The sequence below is a fragment of the Schistocerca gregaria genome, chromosome 2, assembly GCF_023897955.1.
Source record: "Schistocerca gregaria isolate iqSchGreg1 chromosome 2, iqSchGreg1.2, whole genome shotgun sequence".
Classification (NCBI taxonomy): domain Eukaryota; kingdom Metazoa; phylum Arthropoda; class Insecta; order Orthoptera; family Acrididae; genus Schistocerca; species Schistocerca gregaria.
The window spans coordinates 338,938,702-338,959,805 of record NC_064921.1 but is presented as its reverse complement, the minus strand read 5'-3'; the positions used below and the strand labels follow the sequence as shown (position 1 = coordinate 338,959,805).

The 21,104-nt window shown below is 37.5% G+C and overlaps 1 protein-coding gene across 1 annotated transcript in view; it reads right to left on the bottom strand.

The window, feature by feature from the left end:
• Window positions 1–21,104, bottom strand: part of LOC126337000 (putative defense protein Hdd11) — a 50,975-nt gene that overhangs the window by 7,701 nt on the left and 22,170 nt on the right. The window contains exons 2-3 of the mRNA XM_050001241.1: window positions 18,835–19,159; window positions 10,960–11,051 (exon numbers count right to left, since the gene is read on the bottom strand). Of these exons, the coding sequence (XP_049857198.1) occupies window positions 10,960–11,051; window positions 18,835–19,158 (416 nt within the window). The 5' untranslated portion in view covers window position 19,159. The remainder of the gene's footprint in view (window positions 1–10,959; window positions 11,052–18,834; window positions 19,160–21,104) is intronic.

Here is a 21,104-nt window from a genome sequence, read left to right as displayed (position 1 = left end):
ATTTGAGCTAGAAACACTATCATTCAACTTAATTCCCACTGTAAAGTTTCCCATTAGGGTAGCCAATTGCTCACAAACAGCCATTGATAATATCTTTACAGAAAAGTCCAATGAACAAAATTGTGTTACAAAACCAATAGTCAATGACCTCTCAGACCATGAAATGCAGTTCCTTCTGTTAAATGTTAATACTGAACAGGATATAAAATATATTAAATCTGAGCTCAGGAGGGTAATCAATAAGCTACAAATTGATTACTTTAGGACACTCCTCAGAGACATTCACCAGAACAATGTTTACAGTGCTCATGGCATGAGTGAAAAATATAATACTTTTGCTAATAAAGTGCTTACATTATTTTTCTCCAAAACTAACCAAGGTTAGAGCAAAGTCTACAAAGAAGCCATGGATTACTCATGGAATAGGGGTATCTTGTAAAACAAAACAAAAACTGTTTCTGTCAATCCGAAACAGCTCTGATGTTGAAGCTATAGCACATTACAAGAAATACTGCAAAATATTAAAGACTGTAATACGGACATCAAGGCAAATATATTACATGGGAAAGATAGTCATATCAGAAGAGAAAATAAAGACAATATGTGATAAAGTGAAGTAGGAGACTGGTAGAACCAGACATGAAGATGAACAAATAGCATTAAGAGTAAATGATACATCGGTGACAGATGTGTATAGTGTTGCAGAACTTTTTAACAAACATTTTATAACTGTTACTGAAAAGATGGGGTTGTCAGATTCTGTAGATGCTCCTATGGAATACTTCAGACCAGACATTTCAAGTAACTTCCATAATGTGAATTTGACCCTCATGACCCCAGCAGACATAATTTCCATAATAAAATCTTTAAAATCAAAAAAATATAGTTGGTATGATGAAATATCAACAAAGTTAATTAAGGAATGTGATCTGAGTTAAGTAACATATTAAGTTATCTGTGTAACCAACTTCCACATGGGAAAAAAATATTAAAAACAAAGATTCCAAGACTTACCAATTTTTCCCATGTGGAAGTTTCTTTCTATTTTATTTACATCATTTATCTGTGTAACCAGTCGTTTATCACTGGAATATTCCCTCAGTGGTTAAAATATGGTTAAGTTAAGCCACTGTTTCAAAAGAGAGATAAAGAAATAGCACCAAATTTCTGTCCAATTTCACTTTTGCCAGCATTCCCAAAAATTTAGAAAAAGTAGTGTACAATTGGCTTTATAACCATCTTATCTCAAATAACATACTGTCAAATTTGCAGTTCAGATTTCTAATCAGTTCTGATAGAGAGACGGCTATCTACACTTACAGTGGAAATGTTCTTAATTCGTTAGACAAAAAATTGCATGCAACTGGTATATTTTTTGATCTGTCAAAGGTATTTGACTGTGTAAATCACAATATCCTTTTAAGTAAATTAGAATATTATGGTGTAACAGGAAATGTTGCTTAATGGTTCAAATCTTATATCTCTGGCAGGAAACAAAGGGTGTTATTAGGAAAGAGACATGTATTAAGCTATCAGGCATCATCAAAACAGGAACTAATTACATGTGGGGTCCCACAAGGTTCCTTTTTAGGGCCCTTACTTTTTCTTGTTTATATCAATGACATTTCATTAGTAACATTACCAAATGCTAAGTTCATTTTATTTCCTGATGATACAAACATTGCAATAATTCTTTGTCACTAAACTTTGAAAAAACACACTACACGCAGTTCAGAACTTGTAAGGGGAGTCCCACGAGTATATGCCTAACATAGGATGACAAGCAGATAGAAGCATTCTTGGGATTACAGCTTGATACTAAATTCAACTGCAAGGAGCACACCACAGAACTGCTGAAGCATCTTAACAAATCTCTATTTGCAATGTGAATTGTGTCAGGCATAGGGGATATAAAAATGAAAAAGCCGTCGTACTATACTTACTTTCATTCCATAATGTCATATGGGATTATTTTTTGGGGTAATTCATCAAGCCAAGCTGAAGTCTTCTGGGCACAAGAACGTGCGGTAAGAGTTATATGTGGTGGGAACTCAAGAATATCCTGGAGAAGACTGTTTAGGGAACTAGGGGTACTAACTACTGCTTCCCAATATATTTATTCCTTTATGAAATTTGTCATTAAAAATGTACCACTTTTTCAAACCAACAGCTCAATTCTTGGAATAAATACTAGAAATAAGAATAATCTTCACAAGCATTTAGTCACATACTCTTGTACAAAAAGGTGTGAGTATTTAGGAACACACATTTTCAATAACTTGCCGGCAGCCATAAAAAGCTTAACGACCAATGAAATTCAGTTTAAGAGAAACCCAAAGGATTTATTGGCGGTCAACTCCTTTTACTCCATTGATGAATTTCTCAGCAGAACCAACTGACAATATAACTTCTGCACAATTTCAGTGCAGTAATGTGTACATTGTAAATAAGTGTGTGTGTGTAAGTACAATCTAACTTCCGCACCATTTCAGTGCAGTAATGTGTTTATTGTAAATAAGTATTATAGTAGTTCTATTACATGTCTATTACCTTACAAATAAAAAAACTTTTTTTATTTTAAATTCAGTGCATTAGTGTTTGTAAAATGATTCTTTCATTTAGTGTTCATAAAAAATTACGATCATTCCACTTGGGACCTGTGGAAGGTACATTATCTTATTTGTTTCAGCTGTGAATATTTGTCATCTATTATTATTTTTCTGACATGTTCTACATCCTGGAGGACCTCCTCACTACAGATCAATTGGAATGAAAGTAAATCTAATCTAATCTAATCTAGTAACAACCAATTACAACTAATGCTAATCTGCTCTTAGTGATAATCATAGAAAATACTCTTAGTTTACTCTATGCATATATACATAAATATTAGGAGGAAAATAGTACTTTAAGAAAAGGCCATTTCCCTTCCTCCTATGCTACTCAGCTGTTGTTTTTGTGTGCTACTTTATATAACCTTTTATGTCACTTTACTGATATCACAGAACACCAACAGCTGTCTGTATAGCAGCAAAGTTAAAAACCTGAAATAAGTGATGGGGAGGTTATGGATATGTGGCCATGACATGTAATGCCAGAACAGCTGTACTGTGTATGTATACTACACACAACGTTAAAGAGAACTGAGTCACAATGCACATTGTAAATAAAAGAAAAAAGGCAGAACTATTCAAGTAAAGAAACATCTGAAAGTACTAAAGAAAGAATGTAGCAGCAACAGTGCTCCCTCAGTTTTTACAGCCATGATATAAATTAAGGAAGAATTCTTAATTTGATAATTTTAGACTTGATGACCATGCCCTGCAACACACTTCTCAAGCTTGGATGCATGTCTTCTGTCGGCTGATATTCCAGTTTTTGTGGGAATTCTCAAAGAGCCTGACATATTAAATGAAACTTTATTTGAATATATTATGTGTTTGAGAGAAAACTTGGTTGTACGTTAACTTTCCAACAGGGTGATTGTTCTTGAACAAAGAGACATTTTACACGTACCTCAGTCCCAGTTCTTTAATGAATAATGACAGGTGAATTGCTGGATTGTTTGAATATCATGAGATCACTACTTTGGAAAAGGTGAATTTCTAACCCATAATACAATGCTCCATCAGTTTTGGTACATTTATCCTTGATATAGACCAGCTTCCTGTTGATTGTTCTTTTGAAATCTCTCAGGATTGACTTAGTAACTTGCCAATGAATAATATTCTGACTGTTGCTGTACTGATTTAACTTACTGACTGCATAAGATATGTAAGACTGTGTAGTTACAGCAATATACATGAGATCTCCAGCCAATTCCCCAAATGAAAGATGAATATAATCCTCTGTGGTTGTAGCATTCAATTTGGTGTGCCACAGCCAACCCGCCTGGTAAATTTCATAAATGGTTTTCCTCAAATTACACACATCATCACCAGATACCATCATCTATCAAACAATGGAAATCCAGGATGGAATGTAACAATATTTCGAAAAGGAAAGTTGCTTGTTATCATATAGTGGAGGTGCTGAGTCGCAGATAGGCACAACAAAAAGACTGTCACAAAAAAAGCTTTTGGCCAGCAAGGCCTTAATAAGAAATGTACGACATATACACACACATACTTATGGAAATGCAACTCGCACCCATGTGACTGAAGTCTCAGGCAACTGAGCCCACACTGTGAGGTGTAGCACTAGTGGGTGATGGGAGTGGCAACAGCTCCTTCTTACCCCCACCCAGTTGCTAATCCCATCATGCACTGGTGCCTCAGTTGCCTGAGACTATAGTCATGTGTGTGTGAGTTGCATTTGTGTGTGTGTGTGTGTGTGTGTGTGTGTGTGTGTGTGTGTGTGTGTGTGTGTGTGTGTGTGTGTGTATCTGTCATCTATTTTTGATGAAGCCTTACTGGCCAAAAGCTTTTTTTGCACCATTCTTTTAGTTCTGCCTATCTGCAACTCAGCATCTCTGCTACATGGTGAGTAGCAACTTTTCTTTACATAATTTTGTTAGCTATAGATATCTAGAACATGTTTGTCAACTTCTTGACTATGCAGTCATCTTTGTCAAGTTGTGTCATTCACTGTAAGATTTCAACAAGGGACTTTGGCTGTTACATGAGTTCTTGTGCTGATGTTCGAAATATAAAATAATCCAAGAATAAGGCAAAAATAGTTTGGAGATTATTAAATAAAAAACAAATAAAAATTAGTATCTAAATGAAATTACACTCTCAAAACCAGCCGCAGTAAAAATGGTGACACTTTCAAATCATTGGTCAGCAAGTTCAAAGATTATTTTCTCACAGTGGCTGAGAATTGTGCATCCACTAACAAACAACCAAAACAGATGCATTAGATTTAGTTGGGCAAACACTACATAGACCAGCAGTAAGCTTTAGTGTCATAAATATAGCCAACGAGGAAAATAAAGAATTCACTGGATCACCAAAAAGTAGTAATTCTGCTGATTATTAAACTCTTTCACTGACATAATAGGATTATCCATATGCCATCTTTGTAATCAGTCAGTGATTCATGGGAAAAAATCAGCTGAAAGACTTGAACCCTCTGTAGTAAAACCCAATTATAAAACTGCAGATAACCAAACCACCTCTAATTACAGTCAAATTTCACTCCAGCCTTTCCAAAAGTATTTGAAAAAGTGATCTATGACAGCATACTGATTCATATAACAGGACAGAACATGTTAACTGCCCCTGAGTTTGTCATTTTTAAGGAATTTTACAAAGGGAAAACAATACAGGACTTCATAAATGAAATGCTGGCAAAGCTAACAAGAAACATTATGACATTAATATATTTTGTTTCCTTGGCAAGTCTTATCAGACACAGCTCAAACAAACCTAAAAGTGATTAAAACTAACAGTTTAAGCCTGAATCTAACAAAGACTAATATTATGTAATTTCTAAAAAGCAATAATGGCATGTTATCACCATAAGTAGACATTAATAATCACACACTAAATGAAACATCCTGTGTAACATTCCTTGACTCCAGTTGGATAATAATTTAAAAGGGAGCCAATACATAGACAAGTAATCAAAATGCTCAGTTCAGTGTTTTACCCTGAGAAGCATAATTCACTGTGTTGCATGAAAACCAAGAGTGTTTGCTTATTTTGGATAATTCTGTTCCTCAGTGTCGTATGAAATGTATCTTCTGGTCAGTGCACTTTAATTAAATAGGGAGTTTATTTAGCAAAAGTGAGTAGTAAGAACATGGTGTGGAGAAGATACTGTTACCATATGCCTTGAATAAGCCTTTTTCAGATCTTGGAATTCTGACAGTGGCTTCCCATCACATTCTCTATTAATTTTGTTTTGTTTTGTTTTGCTGACAATAAAAATCAGTTAAAGCTGCACCATGATTTACACTGAATGAAGTTATATGCCCAGGGGGGAAGATATTCAACAAAGTCGAATCTAACATAAAGCTCAAAATTGGAGATTACTATTGCTGTAGCGGTTTTCAGTCAGAAGACTCATTTCATGTACCTCTCCACACTAGTCTGTCTTGTGCTGGTCTCTTTATCTTTGAATAACTACTGCAATTCGTGCCTTTGTTTCACTCTAAAAATTTTAACCCCCATCCCTCAAAAACTTCCCTCCATTCCCAAACAACTATTCCTTGACGCCTCACGATATGGCTTACCAACCACTCTCTTCTTTTAGTCAAGTTGTGCCATAAATTTCATTTTCCAGTCTGTTTCAGTGCCTCCTCATTAGCTATTGTATCTACATATCTAATGTCCAGCATACTTCAGTACTACCACATTTCAAAAACTATTCTCTTCTTGGCTGAACTGCTTAGGATCTGCATTTCACACTTATAAAATGCTGCAATCCAGACAAATACCTTCACAATAGATTTCCTATCACTTAGATTTAAATTAGATGTTAACAAATTCTTCTTTGTCAGGAATGTTTCTCTTTCTGTTGCCAGTCTGCATTTTACACTATGTGATCTAAAGTATCCGGATGCCCTCAAAAACAGGGATATCCTTAAACTGACTTGATTACTGAAGTGCCTTAGTAGTAAAGAATACACTACGTAATCAAAAGTATCTGAAAAACCCCTAAAACCTATGTTTTTCATATTAGGTGCATTGTGCTGCCACCTACTGCCACGTACTCCATATCAGCGACCTCACTAGTCATTAGACATCATGAGAGAGCAGAATTGGTTGCTCCGCAGAACTCACGGACTTTGCACATGGTCATGTGATTGGGTGTCACTTGTGTCATATGTCTGTATGCAAGATTTTGACACTTCTGAATATCCCTAGGTCCACTGTTTCTGGTGTGATAGTGAAGTGGAAACATGAAGGGACACGCACAGTACAGGCCGACCTCATCTGTTGACTGACAGAGACTGCCGACAGTTGAAGAGGGTTGTAATGTGTAATAGGCAGACATCTATCCATATCATCACACAGGAATACCAAACCACATCAGGATCCACTGAAAGTACTGTGATAGTTAGGCGGGAGGTGAGAAAACTTAGATTTCATGGTCGAGCGACTGCTCAAAGCTACACATCACGCTGGTCAATGCCAAATGATGCCTTTCTTGGTGTATGGAGCTTAAACATTGGATGATTGAACAGTGGAGTGACAAATCATGGTACACAATGGGGCAATCCTTTGGCAGGGTGTGGGTATGGCAAATGCCTGGTGAACATCATCTGCCAATGTGTGTAGTGCCAACAGTAAAATTCAGAGGCGATGGTGTTATGGTGTGGTTTGGTTTTCATGGAGGGGGCTTGCACCTCTTGTTGTTTTGCATGGCACTGTCACAGCACAGGCCTACATTGATGTTTTAAGCATATTCTTACTTTCCACTGTTGAGGAGCAATTTGGGGATGGTGATTGCATCTTTCAACACGATCGAGCACCTGTTCATAATCCATGGCCTGTGGTGGAGTGATTACATTACAATAACATCCCTGTAATGGACTGGCCTGCACAGAGTCCTGACCTGAACCCTACAGAATACCTTTGGAATATTTTGGAACACCGACTTCATGCCGGGTCTCACTGACTGACATCAGTATCTCTCCTCAGTGCAGCACTCCGTGAAGAATGGGCTGCCATTGCCCAACAAACCTTCCAGCACCTGATTGAACATATGCCTGCGAGAGTGGAAGCTGGCATCAAGGCTAAGGATGGGCCAACACAATATTGAATTTCAACATTACCAATGGAGGGTGCCACAAATTTGTAATTCATTTTCAGCCAGGTGTCTGGATACATTTGATCACATAGTGTATGTTTTCTCTCCTGTGCCCAGCATCAGTTATTTTGTTGCACAAGTAACAAAACTTACCTACTACTTTAAGTATGCAATTTTCTAATCTAACTCTTTCAGTATTGCCTGATTTAAATTCACTAATTTCCACTGCCCTTGCTTCACTTTTGTTGACCTCACTTTATAACCAGATTTCAACTGTACTTGGTTTTTCTTTACTGCATTGCGAACGTACAGATGATAGTCAGATGTAGGCTACATCCCCATCTCTTTCACTTTGCAACTGTTGCACCTCCTTCCATCTCCTGTAGCTCTTATAACTGCAGCCTGTTTGCTGTACACATTGTAAATATCCTTTTGCTCTCTGTATTTTGTCTCTGCTAGCTTTAGAATTTCAAAGATTGTACTCCAGTCAACATTGTCAGAAGCTCTAGATCTACAAATTCTATAAATGTAGGCTTGCCTTTCTTCAATCCATCTTCAAAATATGTTTTAGGGTCAGTACTGAGTCATGGGAATCCTGGAAAAACATAAATTCTGCCCATAGGCCCTGGCGTGTCCATCTGTAGCAACTGACCTCCGTGTTATTGTCTTCCAATGGTGTCATTGGATGTAGTATGCATGGGTGTGAGGCCACCACACTGCTCTCCTGGCCATTGTCAGTTTTTGTGACCTTGAGGTGCTACTGCTCAGTCAAGTAGCTCCTCATGAAGCTGAGTGCACCCTGTTCCAGTCCTCCCATCAAGGAACAATTCCTGGCAGTGCCAAAAATCAAACTCATGTCTTCCAGATGGCAGTCAGTCTCATAGACCATTCAGCTATGGAGGTGGGCAATTGCAATCCACACTATTTGTAATTAAAGTTAAAAACATACCTCATTTGCCATTTTCCCTACAAATTACCAGAATATTTAGAGTCAAGCACTGAAAAGTTCTGTTAGCTACATGGCAAGTAGCATGGTTTGTTATAAAGCAGTATGATGAGTAGTAATGCAGGCCACTGTAAATAAGATTCAGTACTTACAGATATAGGTAAATAATTTCTTTGAAAAATATTATTGTAATCAAATAAATATCAAGCTACCAAAAGGAAATTTATAAAAATTGAAGAAGGAGTATATTTCTTCAAAGTAAAACCTTTCTTTCTACTATGTTGTATTAAATTTAGATGGCATAAAAATGAACAGTGTTAAGTAGTGTAGTCACAGTTTATTGTTAATACAATATACAACCTAAGTTTCTATTTTTGTTTGTTTTTTGGTAAAGTATACCTTGGTTCATTCCACATCCCTAAAGGTTCCCTTCTGGATGGGCTCACTATGATTGATTGAATCAGTTCATACACTCAAGGTTAGAGAGTTATTTCTCTGAAATAATTATGTTATTTTAGCTTATTTGCATTTGTGGAAACAAGGAGGATAAGTCACATGGCCTATTGCATCAAAATAATCAACAAAACATTTTGATTGATTTATTATAGTGGTTTTGCAATGAACGAACACACCAAATGCTTCAGATCTTAGAAAAATGGCTTTTGATATTGTGTAAAGCAGTCTCTGTCTTAGATGTGAAATGCCACACATTTTAAGTCTTCCCTCAAACTGGGAAAAAACCACCAGTACTTTGTGTGTCCAAAGGACATGAACTGTATTCACAGCTGTGAATATGGACTACCATCGGCTGTAGATGGACTGACGACAATGAAAATTTGTACTGGACCATGGCTTGAACTGGGTTTTCCTGCTTATTGTGAGCTGTTGCCTTATGATTTGGCTCTCCGAGCATGACCCAAACTTCCACATGTTGCCAATCATGTGTCTACAACCGGTGCTCAGACATTCATTATGTATATTCCCATAAAGGGGAAACATTTTACTTAAAAGTCACTTCCCCAATGTAGGGGGATAAATATGGTATTTAATGTCCTTCTGGGCACTTTGTCATGAACAGTAGTAACTATTTTTCTCCAAAATGTGCTCTGGCCACACTTCAGTGGTGAAACATGTCAACAATTACATTCATTGTTGTCTACAATGACACACTATAAGTTCTGTCAATGTTGTGGGTGTCTTTCTCTCCCTCCAGCTCAGCCCCTCCTGCCACCATGTGTAAGCAAGTAAGAAATCTCTTATTCATCCATGCTTTCCTAGTACCCTACCACCCTTTCTTTCTGCTCAATATATTTCCAATATGATGCGCACTATAAACGAAATTTTGCAACATTTAAAGCTCTATATTCATGTTTGGGAAAGGTGAAACTAAAGGAAGATCTCAGTAATATTGTTAAGGACATTGAATGTGAAGAAAAAACTCAGATGGCTTAAGGGGGACAGAGAGATAATCATTTATGACCTTTATCAAGCAATCACTTAAACATCTAAAGTCACTTAAAGGAGCCAGTTGTAACTGAGAGGAGTATGGCAAGGAATTTTATACACCAACACAAGCTACACTTAATGAGCTGTTTTGAAATTGAAACAGCATGCACAGTTATCACAGCAGAAACTTTGACGAATGTTGTTCAAACAATACTTCACCTAAATGAAAAGTGTCTGGTGCATGGGTCTTGGTTATTTAAAGCATCTGTAGTTGTTGTGAAGGTCTAAGGATACTGGCAACCATTATCGAACATTTTATCAGTTTAGTATCTTTTTTTATTTATTTTGTTCTTCCCAACTGCAGTGCACATTTGAATTTGTGTAGCACTTCTTTTCTCCTCTTCCTTGCAAGATATCTTCATTCATTCACTGTGTTCCTTCTCTATTCTTCTGACGATAATATAATTTGTTGGTGGGGGTGGGGTTTAAAGCAAATTTGTGAGTGTTAATTATGGTTCAAAATTTTGTTCAATCATGAAATATATCTTTATATACTTCAGTTTCCTATACATATTCATGAATTTCTGTTATTCAGTTGTTTTGGTTCTTTATCAGTAGAGCAATGTTTAGAATTTTCTTTGTGAACCTGTTATTATTGATTCTATGTATGTTGCCATTAAATTGTAATCACCAGTTTAGTGTCATTGTATTTGCACAGTTTCTGATTTATTAATTTATCTTTGTTTATTTTCAGATGCTGTTTTCTCAGAAATTTGACACATGTTCAGACTTATACTAAAGAAATCCATATTATCTATTATGTTTATTAAATATAATAACTTCAAAATAAAGGAAATATTTCAACTTACACAAATGTCAGAGGTTTATTGAGCTTCTCAGACGCTACCCAGGTGAATTCTACTTTTGATTTCTCGTCGGCATTGATGTGAGTTACAGCATCCTGCAAATGATTGAAACTGACTGTAAATTTAAGTTTTATGTGCAGGAATACTTTCTAAGTAATATCACTAGTCAGTGATATGCAATATAATATTGAAAACTTAAAATGGAACAATAATATTACAGACATTTGAAGTCCTAGACTATCCATAAAATATCTTTTTTTGTTATGAAAATTTATTTACATCAAGGCATCACCCTGCAATAAGGGAAATGCTGCTGGAAATCAGCTGCAATGGAGGTTGATTTCAAAGCAGACCCAGTCGTCAACCGTTCATAACAGATCACTCTACCAAACTACAATTCCTCATTGACACAGGGGTTGATCTCTCAGTTCACCCTTCTTCTCATCCTCCATGACAGAGTACTGATGGCAACTATGTGCATGCTGCGAATGGATATTCCATCAAGATTTGTGGCTGTCTCATATTACACTTAAATTTAAATTTTTGATTCAAGCTCCTACGGATATCCATTGATGCCACTGTGCTATGATGAATTGTTGAAGCAGTTTCCTTATCGTTCACAGCCTCTTCCCAGATCTTCACAATCAATGCCTGCTTGAGTCTACAACACAGTTGTCTCATCATGGACACCTACACCATGCCATCCATGCTGGAGCCAAATTTATTTCTGGCAATTTACCATATTACACCCTGCTTTGCCAGTACTCTGAAGTCACCCATCCATTGCCAACTCTAGTATTGGAAAAATACTCAAAAGATCATCACACTTTCAGCATGGCAGGATCATCAGTCCACCCACGGCCTCGTCATCTGCCTCAAGATAAACTGAAGATTGCAGAGCAAGAGTTCTCATCAAGTTATCACAAGGAATTTGTCACTTTTCAAATAGTATCTGGGTCTCACCACTACATATTGTTCCTAAGAACAGTAATGGGTGCACCTTTGAGGCAGCTATTAACAGCTTAATACCATAAAAATACCCGATCATTACTCAGTGCCATATGTTGAAACCTTTGCTATGCACATTCACAGCAAGACAGTTTTCTCCATGATACACTTCATCCACATTTTTTGTCATATACCCATCACACCAGAAGATATACTGAAAATCATTGCTTGTATCCCATTCAAACTTTATGAATTTCTGCAAATGCCATTTCGACTATACAATGCCATCTGTACCTTGCAGCACCTAATGAATGAAATAAATTAGAGCTCTGTTATGTGTATGCTGATGATGTGCTTGTAATGTTGTCCAATAAGGCAGAGCATCTAGCACATATACAGCAACTATTTACTAGACTATAAGAGTATAGCTTGGTTATTAATCCATCAAAATGTGTCTTTGAAGTGGTGCAAATAAAATTCTTAGGATGCACAAGGAATCCTGTCACCTCAAGACACAGTTGAAGCTATCTCTCATTTCCCATTGCCCACTGCCATATCAGAACTATGCCATTTCTTGGGCTTGGCAAGTTTTTATTGACTTTTATGCACAATCATGCATTGTTGGTAGCACACCTCAATGAAATACTAGAAGGTTTGCCTAGACCTAGACATGTGCTACAGTGGACTTATGAAAAGACAGCAGCCTTTGCCACTATGAAAGCTGCTATTGCAGAGGCTACATTGTTTGCCTATTCTCTTCCTGACGCATCTCTCAAGTTATGGTGGATGAATCGTCAACTACCACTGAAGCTGTATTACAGTGACATGTACAATGTGACTTGCAACCCCTCGCTCTGGTTAGTAAAAAAATATCAGTTTCACAAGCAAATTGGTCAGCATGTGATTGCAAGCTCTTATGGGGCATGTGTCTCGATCAAAAAGTGTAGGCAAATTCTTGAAGGTAGACATTTCACTATTGTTACAGAGCATAAACCATCCATGTTTGCATTCTGTCAGAAGCCAGACAGTACATCACCACACCAGTTACAGTATTTGGACTTCATTGTGCAATTTACTGTGGATATTTGACATATTGATGGTGACTAGAATGGACCAGCGGATGCACTATTTCATACTGAAGCCACTTCAAAGGAGCTTGACTTCATAGTGCTTACCAATGACCTGGAAAGAGACAATGAACTGAAGGCATTTCCTGAAACATTGTCAGGCTTACAGTTCCAATACTATTCAAATACTATTCCCAGACTAATCGCCTCAATATGATCTATCAATGTCACAAGCATGACTGTTTGTTGCAGCAGATCTCTGCAAGCAAACATTTTCCTCTCTTCACAGCCTCTCTCATCTATAGTAAGGACTATTGTATGACTAGCAAAGAAGTCATTTGCTTGGGCAAATATCAAGAATGATTTCAAGGCATTTCTCTGCCAGTGCAATGCTTCTGAGAGAAATGAGCTAAATTGGCACATTACTGTTCTGCTCTGTACTTTCATCCCACTGAATCAACAGTGTGACAATGCCCACTTTGACATTACTGTATCCTTATCACTGGCCAAAGTATATCAGTATTGCCTGACAATTGAATCATTTCTCTTGCTGGCCTGAAACCTATCAAATGAAAGATACAACAGCAGCAACAACCTTCTTCTGCGAGTGAATTCCACATTTTAGCATCTCTCTCCACATCACTACCAATCAGGACAAACAATTTGAGTCTTACTTCTTTAAAGCATTTGAGTTTTACTTCTTCAAAGCACTTTCAGAATTTCTTGGCATGAACTGAATTCGAACCTGTGTCTACCACATTTCTGCTAATGGTCTCGTGGAAGAGCTCCATAAACAGTTCAAGGTCTCAATCAGATGCTTCACAGAGTACTGAACTGACAGCTTCCCTGTTGTCCCACTAGGCCACCAAACAGCTTTAAAAGAAGATTTCAGTGCAACAACAGCTGAATTGATGTTTGGACAAAGACTTTGACTACCTAGAGAATTCTTCATTGAAATGTCAAACAATGTTATTGAAGCATCAGACTTTGTACAACATCTACACTCACAAGTTTACTAGCTGCATCCAGCTGATTCAGAAGGAAATTTTATCAAGTGACAATTTATTTTCTATGACTTACAGTCCTATAAACAGGCTTTATCTGACATCACAACATTCTAAAAATTCTCCAAGCACCATACGATCATCCATATACAGACAGAATACTCAATGTTGACATCAATGACTCTTCGTTCATGATATCTGTTGACAGGCTTAAGTCAGCCCTTTCCCCAGCTGTTTAGGGATAGCAGCTAACAGTGAAATGCTGTCTACGAGTGATTCCACAAGGACACCAGATGCCTGTGCTTTTGGTAAACATCCAGTCACAACTCATTTTGGGCACTGTGTACACTTCAACCTAAATATTGTTGACACTTGTGTAAACTCTTTGGTTATTCATGTTGTCTGTGAACTTCAAACAAATGATAAGCATACAGAATTCAGCAAACATGATCCTTAGTCCAACTGTGATGAAACCCCCACCTTCCTATCATTATAATCCAGTATTGTGGTTTGCACAACTGGAAAGCCAGTTTCTCTTGGCTCACATCACCTCACATGAAACTGAATATAGTTATGTGGTGGCTGCACATAAGAAGCAGATGAGTATGGAAGTACAAGACATCTAGCTTCACTATCATGCACTGAAGAATCCGTCTCTATCAAACATGTGCTTGTTGTAGTCAGAAGCCAAGTGACGTGAAAAATTGCTCTGCAATGAAGAACTCAATCCCTGCACACCATCCCAACTATTTTGTCTTCTTTACATGCTGGTAGTCAATGCAATTGACAATGATGTTCTGCACAATATATGACTGTCACTCTTACTTGCAGATGCACAGAAAATACTCACACAGCACATATGTCAAAGACATTTTACTGTTATATTATCTGCTACACTCTTCTCATCCAGAATTAAAGTTAACTGCTAAAATCTTAGACTACTGTCCGGTTGTACCACACTTATGCTGCCAATAGGTAAAATGGATGGCAGGCCCCCACTTAAATTGGCTTCTGCCCCTCAGCAAAAGATGAAAGTAACTCAGTTAAAATGTGGAATGCAGCAATTTTTACACCACAGACTCAAGGGACCTCTTTTGAAAGTGCGAAGTCATGCATTAATAGTTAGTGTTCAATTCAGAGGTGGATCAGGATTACTTCATCCCATTGGAGTCTAATGTGAGCACATCATTGGATAGTTTCTCCAATACAGTTAATAGTCCCCAACTACCAGTGACTCCTCCTCCCACAGTTGCATAACACAGTGATGCACAGAGATGATGGTCAGCAGGTGAATCATTCAATATGTCACATTTTGTTCCCTGTAGGTCACTTTGATTGCTAAATTTGCTTGCTCATTTCCTGAGGTTCCCTGCAACCCAGCAGAATGATAGCGACTACCCTGCTGTTGAAAAAGGATGAATGAATCCTGTATATTTTGTGTGGATACATTTCCTAGAGTGTATGAGGGCACTTGGGATATTTTATCATATGAGAAACTTTGATGACATGTCATTTTCTCCAGTGTCTTTGAGAATTGAGTGCTGTTCTACGCTAAATAGAGTGTACACATTAGTAAGGTGAATCCTGAATATGTGACTGGTAGTCACTGGTAGTTGGTTTAAACCTCAGTGTACAGTATGTTATATTGAAATAGTGGTGACTATCTAAAATTTTATAAAATAATAAAATAGGAAACATTGACTGAATTTTTGTCGGTGGTTGGCAGATCATGATTATAATAGTCAAAAGGAAAACCCTTCCTGATGTTCTGCAAAATTAGATTTATTTGGTCACAGACTGGCTTTCAGCTTCTCAGGTCATCTTCAGGTGACAATTGAAAGTCGCAAACACAGATGTACATTATGTGTAACTTACAGAGGTATTATTTATACAGAAGACACAAAAATGACAAAGTGTTTACATAAGAAAACATTAAAATGATTACATTAATTAGAAAATAAGGAAAACAAATTTTTATGTGGGGATACATTTAACAAAGGTGATGATGTTTCTACAAAACATTTGCTAGCCCAAGATTTAAAAATTGCTGCCGCTGTTAGTGACGAACTCTTAAGCAATGAGATCAGTATGTCAAGAAGAAAATAATCTCCAGTAGTGTCATTGCTACCAAAGCAGATGAATCCACAGTTAAGTTCTTTTGAACAAAGGTGATTACATTACAAAAGTGAACCAGCACCTTAATAGTTCCAATTTCCAACATCTATAAAAATATCATGTTGCTCCTTTCAGTGAACAAATGAAAACTGCCATCAGTTCATGCAAAAGTATTATATCTGAAACTGACAGTTGTATGCTAGCTAATATGAATCCTTTGGCTCCTAAATTATATGGCTTACCCAAATTACATAAAGATAGTGTTCTAATATGTCCACTAGTGGTATCTTTGTTTGCTCTCATGTTACCTACTATTGAAAGAGCTTGGTTATACTATTAAAATGAAAACCAGTTTTAAACCTAAGTTTGGCATAAAAAATTCTATGACTCTTGTTGACTGGGTGTTGTGTGATGTCCTTAGGTTAGTTAGGTTTAAGTAGTTCTAAGTTCTAGGGGACTGATGACCATAGATGTTAAGTCCCATAGTGCTCAGAGCCATTTGAACTCTTCTTGACAAAAATGGAAGATATGCAAATCACACCCAGTTCTAAAGTAGCATCATTCAATGGCGCTAGCTTATTTTCAAATGCTCCTACTAATGAATCTGTAAACATATCAGTTGATCTTTTCCACTAATCCAAAGTAAATCTCATAGAATTACATGACATAATTGATGCTACTCAAATGAGTGTAGGACAGAACTACTTCTACTTTCAAAACAAATATCATGGTCAGTATAATGGTCTAAGGATGTGTTCACCTCTTAGTCCTGTACTACCTGAAATTTTCATGGAGAGTTCTGAAAAAATTTTCTTTACCAAAAGGGCCATTGAATTGTAAAATCAAGTATTGGTTCAGAGACGTTGATGAGGGCTGTGTTTGTGGAGTAGTAACATTACACAATTAGATACATTACTACTGCATTTAAAATCACAACATAACAAAATTCAGTTCATAATAGGTCTGGGAGGCTCTTCTATGAATTTCATGGATCTTAACATAAATGTTATTACAAGAAAGCATGCATTTAGCATAGCTGCTGATATGGTGAATCCTGCAAGTTCTCAGCATCCTCACAATCACAAACATGCAACTTTCCATTCAACCGTACATTGTCTCAATCTATTCCACTATCCAAATCAGCCTTTCAAACAGAACTACAAACCATCAAACAAATTGCTTCCAGCAGTGGCCAAAGCACTGCCTTGATTGATAGTATTCTAAGAAAAAACAAAGACGAATAAAAATAAATTTACATGACTTCTATATTCTGGTCAACAGCAGTCATTCAGCATTTACAAGGCCTGGTGCAAAAATCAATTTATTGGCTACATTCCAGACAATCTTGCAAGAAAAGTTAAAGTTCCACAGCTACAGATCTGAATTTTATAATACTAATAACACATCATAATTTTTAATCAGAAGTAATGACAAATTACAATCCTTGGCAAGGAGTGGTGTATATAAAATCACTTGCAAACAGTGTGACAAAGGGTATATTGGTCAGTCAGGGAAAACTGTGGCAGTTAGGCTACATGAACACAAGAGAAGCTGGTGGTTAACGAAGAAAGATTGGACCTTTTCTGCTCATCTTTTAGCAGAAATAATTAATATGATGTCAAATGTGAAATTTTATATTCTGTCAAGGAAAGCAGAAAGATTATTCTACTGTGAATACTGGGAATCAAGAAACACTTGACAAAGAATGCCAGCCTAGTATTAAATGATCAGACTAATTTTACATTTACCCTTTGTTAAATTAAGTTTTTCTTGCAAATACTAGAGTCAAACTGAGCAGTAATCTTATTTCTCATTATTTGGTGAATGTATCTCCTTATCAAAACTTTGTTTAACCCCTTTTTTTAGTTAAAGTAATTACTGCAATGTTTTCCTGTGTAAACATTTTGTCATTTTTGTGTCTCCTGTTCAAATAATGTCTGTGTAAGGCGCACAACATGTTTATCTATGTTTGCGATGTGCAGTTGTTTCTCTGAAGATGGCCTGAGAAAATGAAATCCAGTTCATGAACAAAGAAATATAATTTTGCAGAACTTTCAGAAGTGTTTTCATTTTTAATATTAATAAAATATAAACTTAAAAGTTATATCAGGACTACATTACTTCTTAAAGTTTGTCAGCCCAACATAATTCTGGGCAAAGGTGGAGATTTGCTACAACCTTGGTGTATAACTTTCAAATGCCACCCCCATCTCTGAAACTCAGCTCTTCATGCAGATCTGAAAAGGCCTTGTTGTTCATCAATGAGGCCCAGAACATGCATGTTCAGTGCTTCGTAGCTTGATAAAGAACATCTTGATGTGCATCATGAGGTGCAGTTCAGAAGTATTTATATGCCAGTCTGGTATTTGGGTATATAGTTTTTCATCATTGACACATACTGTGTGCATCTACATCATCTGACATGTCTGTCAAGTATACAATCTTTATGTCCATTAAACATTATGTGAATCTTTGTGGTTCACAGATTGTCATGTGTACATGTTGTTACTGTGAAACAATAAAAACCATTTCACAGATGATGTGCCTGAATACTGAACTTGAAAATAAATATTTTCAAAGTGCGGCTCATGGTGTACATTAATATGTCATTTATCAGTGAGGTCCATTAAAACACTGCAGCCATCACCCCCATTCCCACACCTAAGAGAGATGATATTATCAAATTTCAGAATTATTTCTACTGCTCATTGTACAATAAATTACTTCTCGAGTAAAGTCCTTACCTGCTTTCCTGGGCTACAGTTAACAATCTGGACTCCATCAGCTTCTTGAAAGTCGCCCACTCGTCCTTGCTCATGTGCCTGACACATAAATCCTTTGAACTTTTCACCTTTTTTACCAGTGATGGTGACCTTAATCGGCTCACCTACTTTAATTTCCCTCTTACTGACAGTGATAACATAGGGACAGGGGTCTTTCTGGGCTGGTACTCTGTGTTGTGGCACAAGATCTTCACAAGCATTGGTGGGTGCACCACTGCTATAGCCAGCTGCATGGTGCATCAGTGCAACCAAGCATATTACTCCCAGCAAAATAAATGCCTTCATTCTGAAACAAGGTGTTTGCTCACTGTCAGTTTCATATCAAAATGGTTACATGTACAATAGCACAGTTATGGGGAACAGTTAGTAATGCAATGTTAGAGTATGTAACATACATATATATAATCTGCAAGAAGGACAATATTTTTTAATCGCATTAGCAAGAAATTCCACATGTGTGAGACAAAACAATGTAAGCGATTTTATTTGATTTATTTGTTAGCCCATTTATTCTTTTCTGTACAAGAATGCAGGAGGATAAGGAGAAGTCCATTTGTAATGAGAATGAATATTGAGGGAATGAGTTCATGACTGTGTTATGCATATAATGGTAATGTTATAATTATGTAATTATTATTATCTTTTACAGTAAATGATGACAACAGAAATTGTTGTGCACATAGATACTGCTGTGTCGAGGTGTTGCACCCACTCATCCAGCAACCGACAACCCAGACGGATTATGCAGGCACAGACTTCATAGGGGACAGCTCCTCAGATGACAGACAAGGAATGGCTGCATACCATGTGACCACCGAGTGGCAACTCAAGCACCACCAGAGGTCACTCACCCCACAAACCTTTTCTCCTCTATGGGCTGCATGTCTGAAAGTAGTGCCTGCAGCATACTGACACCCAGGCAGTATTTAGGTCAGTGCCTGGGCTACTCTCGACCAGTAGTTGAGTTTCATGGGCCAGGCACTGATTTCAAAAGCTTTCCCAGAAACAGAATCTCACTCTGGAGCCACTTCTATGACACCAATACCATCCATGTTAGCCTTTGCCTTCCAGAGCTACCAGCTATGGACCTACACCATTCATAACCTCTACACCAAAGAGACATGGCCTCCAGTGCCATGACAGCAGTTGGACTCTGTTATATTTGTCTTTATTTTTCATAGGCAATATGCTGATCTTCAACACTCTTTGTGTATACTCACTAGATTTTGGAATTTTCAGTTTACTGTGACATTTTCAGATCTTCAGGATTCAGAGATTATTATTGTTCTCCCAATATTAAAGACGTGACTTGGTTTCATCTATGCTGGCTTCAGTGGACACATTGTCTGGTGATGAGGTTCCTTCTCTTCTCCTTCTAATTCCTGCCCCGAGCCAGTGTCTCTCATATTTACTCTGACTCATGCAGATAGTGTTTTTGTGTGTCTTCTTCCACTTTCTAGTAGTAGACTTACTCTCATGATGAAATCAGTAGATGTCTCTGACTGGGTGATGTTAATGTTTTAGTAGAAGCAGCACTCTCATGACCTGCAACCTGCCTTTTCCATGTCACCTACAGAGTTCTCTAACTGCCTCTCCCACATCAACTCCATGGTCAAAGCTTCTGGATGGCGCCCCCCTGTTCTAGCAGTTCGACAGGAAGGTCAGTCTGTGGGCACACTATGTTGCACACATGGAACAGCACTTCTTAGCCCACAGCATCACAGGTGATCTGCAGCAGTGTGCCTTCTTTCTGGCATACAAGGACCCAGTAATTTACAACCTCCTGCAACAATTTAACCCAGAAGGGGAACCCCACACTCTGCCCTATGAAAGACTGAAATCCAGTTTGTTAGAATACTTTGACTCCCATGCACATGTGGCAGCAGCTCGCCCCAAGTTTTCCAGCTACTATAAATTTAATGAACTGTCTTACTGGGAATTGAACACCCATTTCTATGGTTTATCTCATGACTGCCATTTCCAGTGTAGTAATCCTCAGTGTCAGTAATCGAATGTGGCTTTCTTCCTCTGGAACATGATTTTCATGCATGCTCCTTATGTCAGACTGCACATGGATCTCTTTAAAGTAAATCACCCTTCTTTACAAACATGTCTCCACATTGTCAGAGCTTTTGAACAGTCTCTCAGATCATCATCCACCCTGCATGCCCCATCAGAAGTGTTCACCACCCAACAAACATGTTGCCTTCAGCCCCAGTCATTATCCCCCA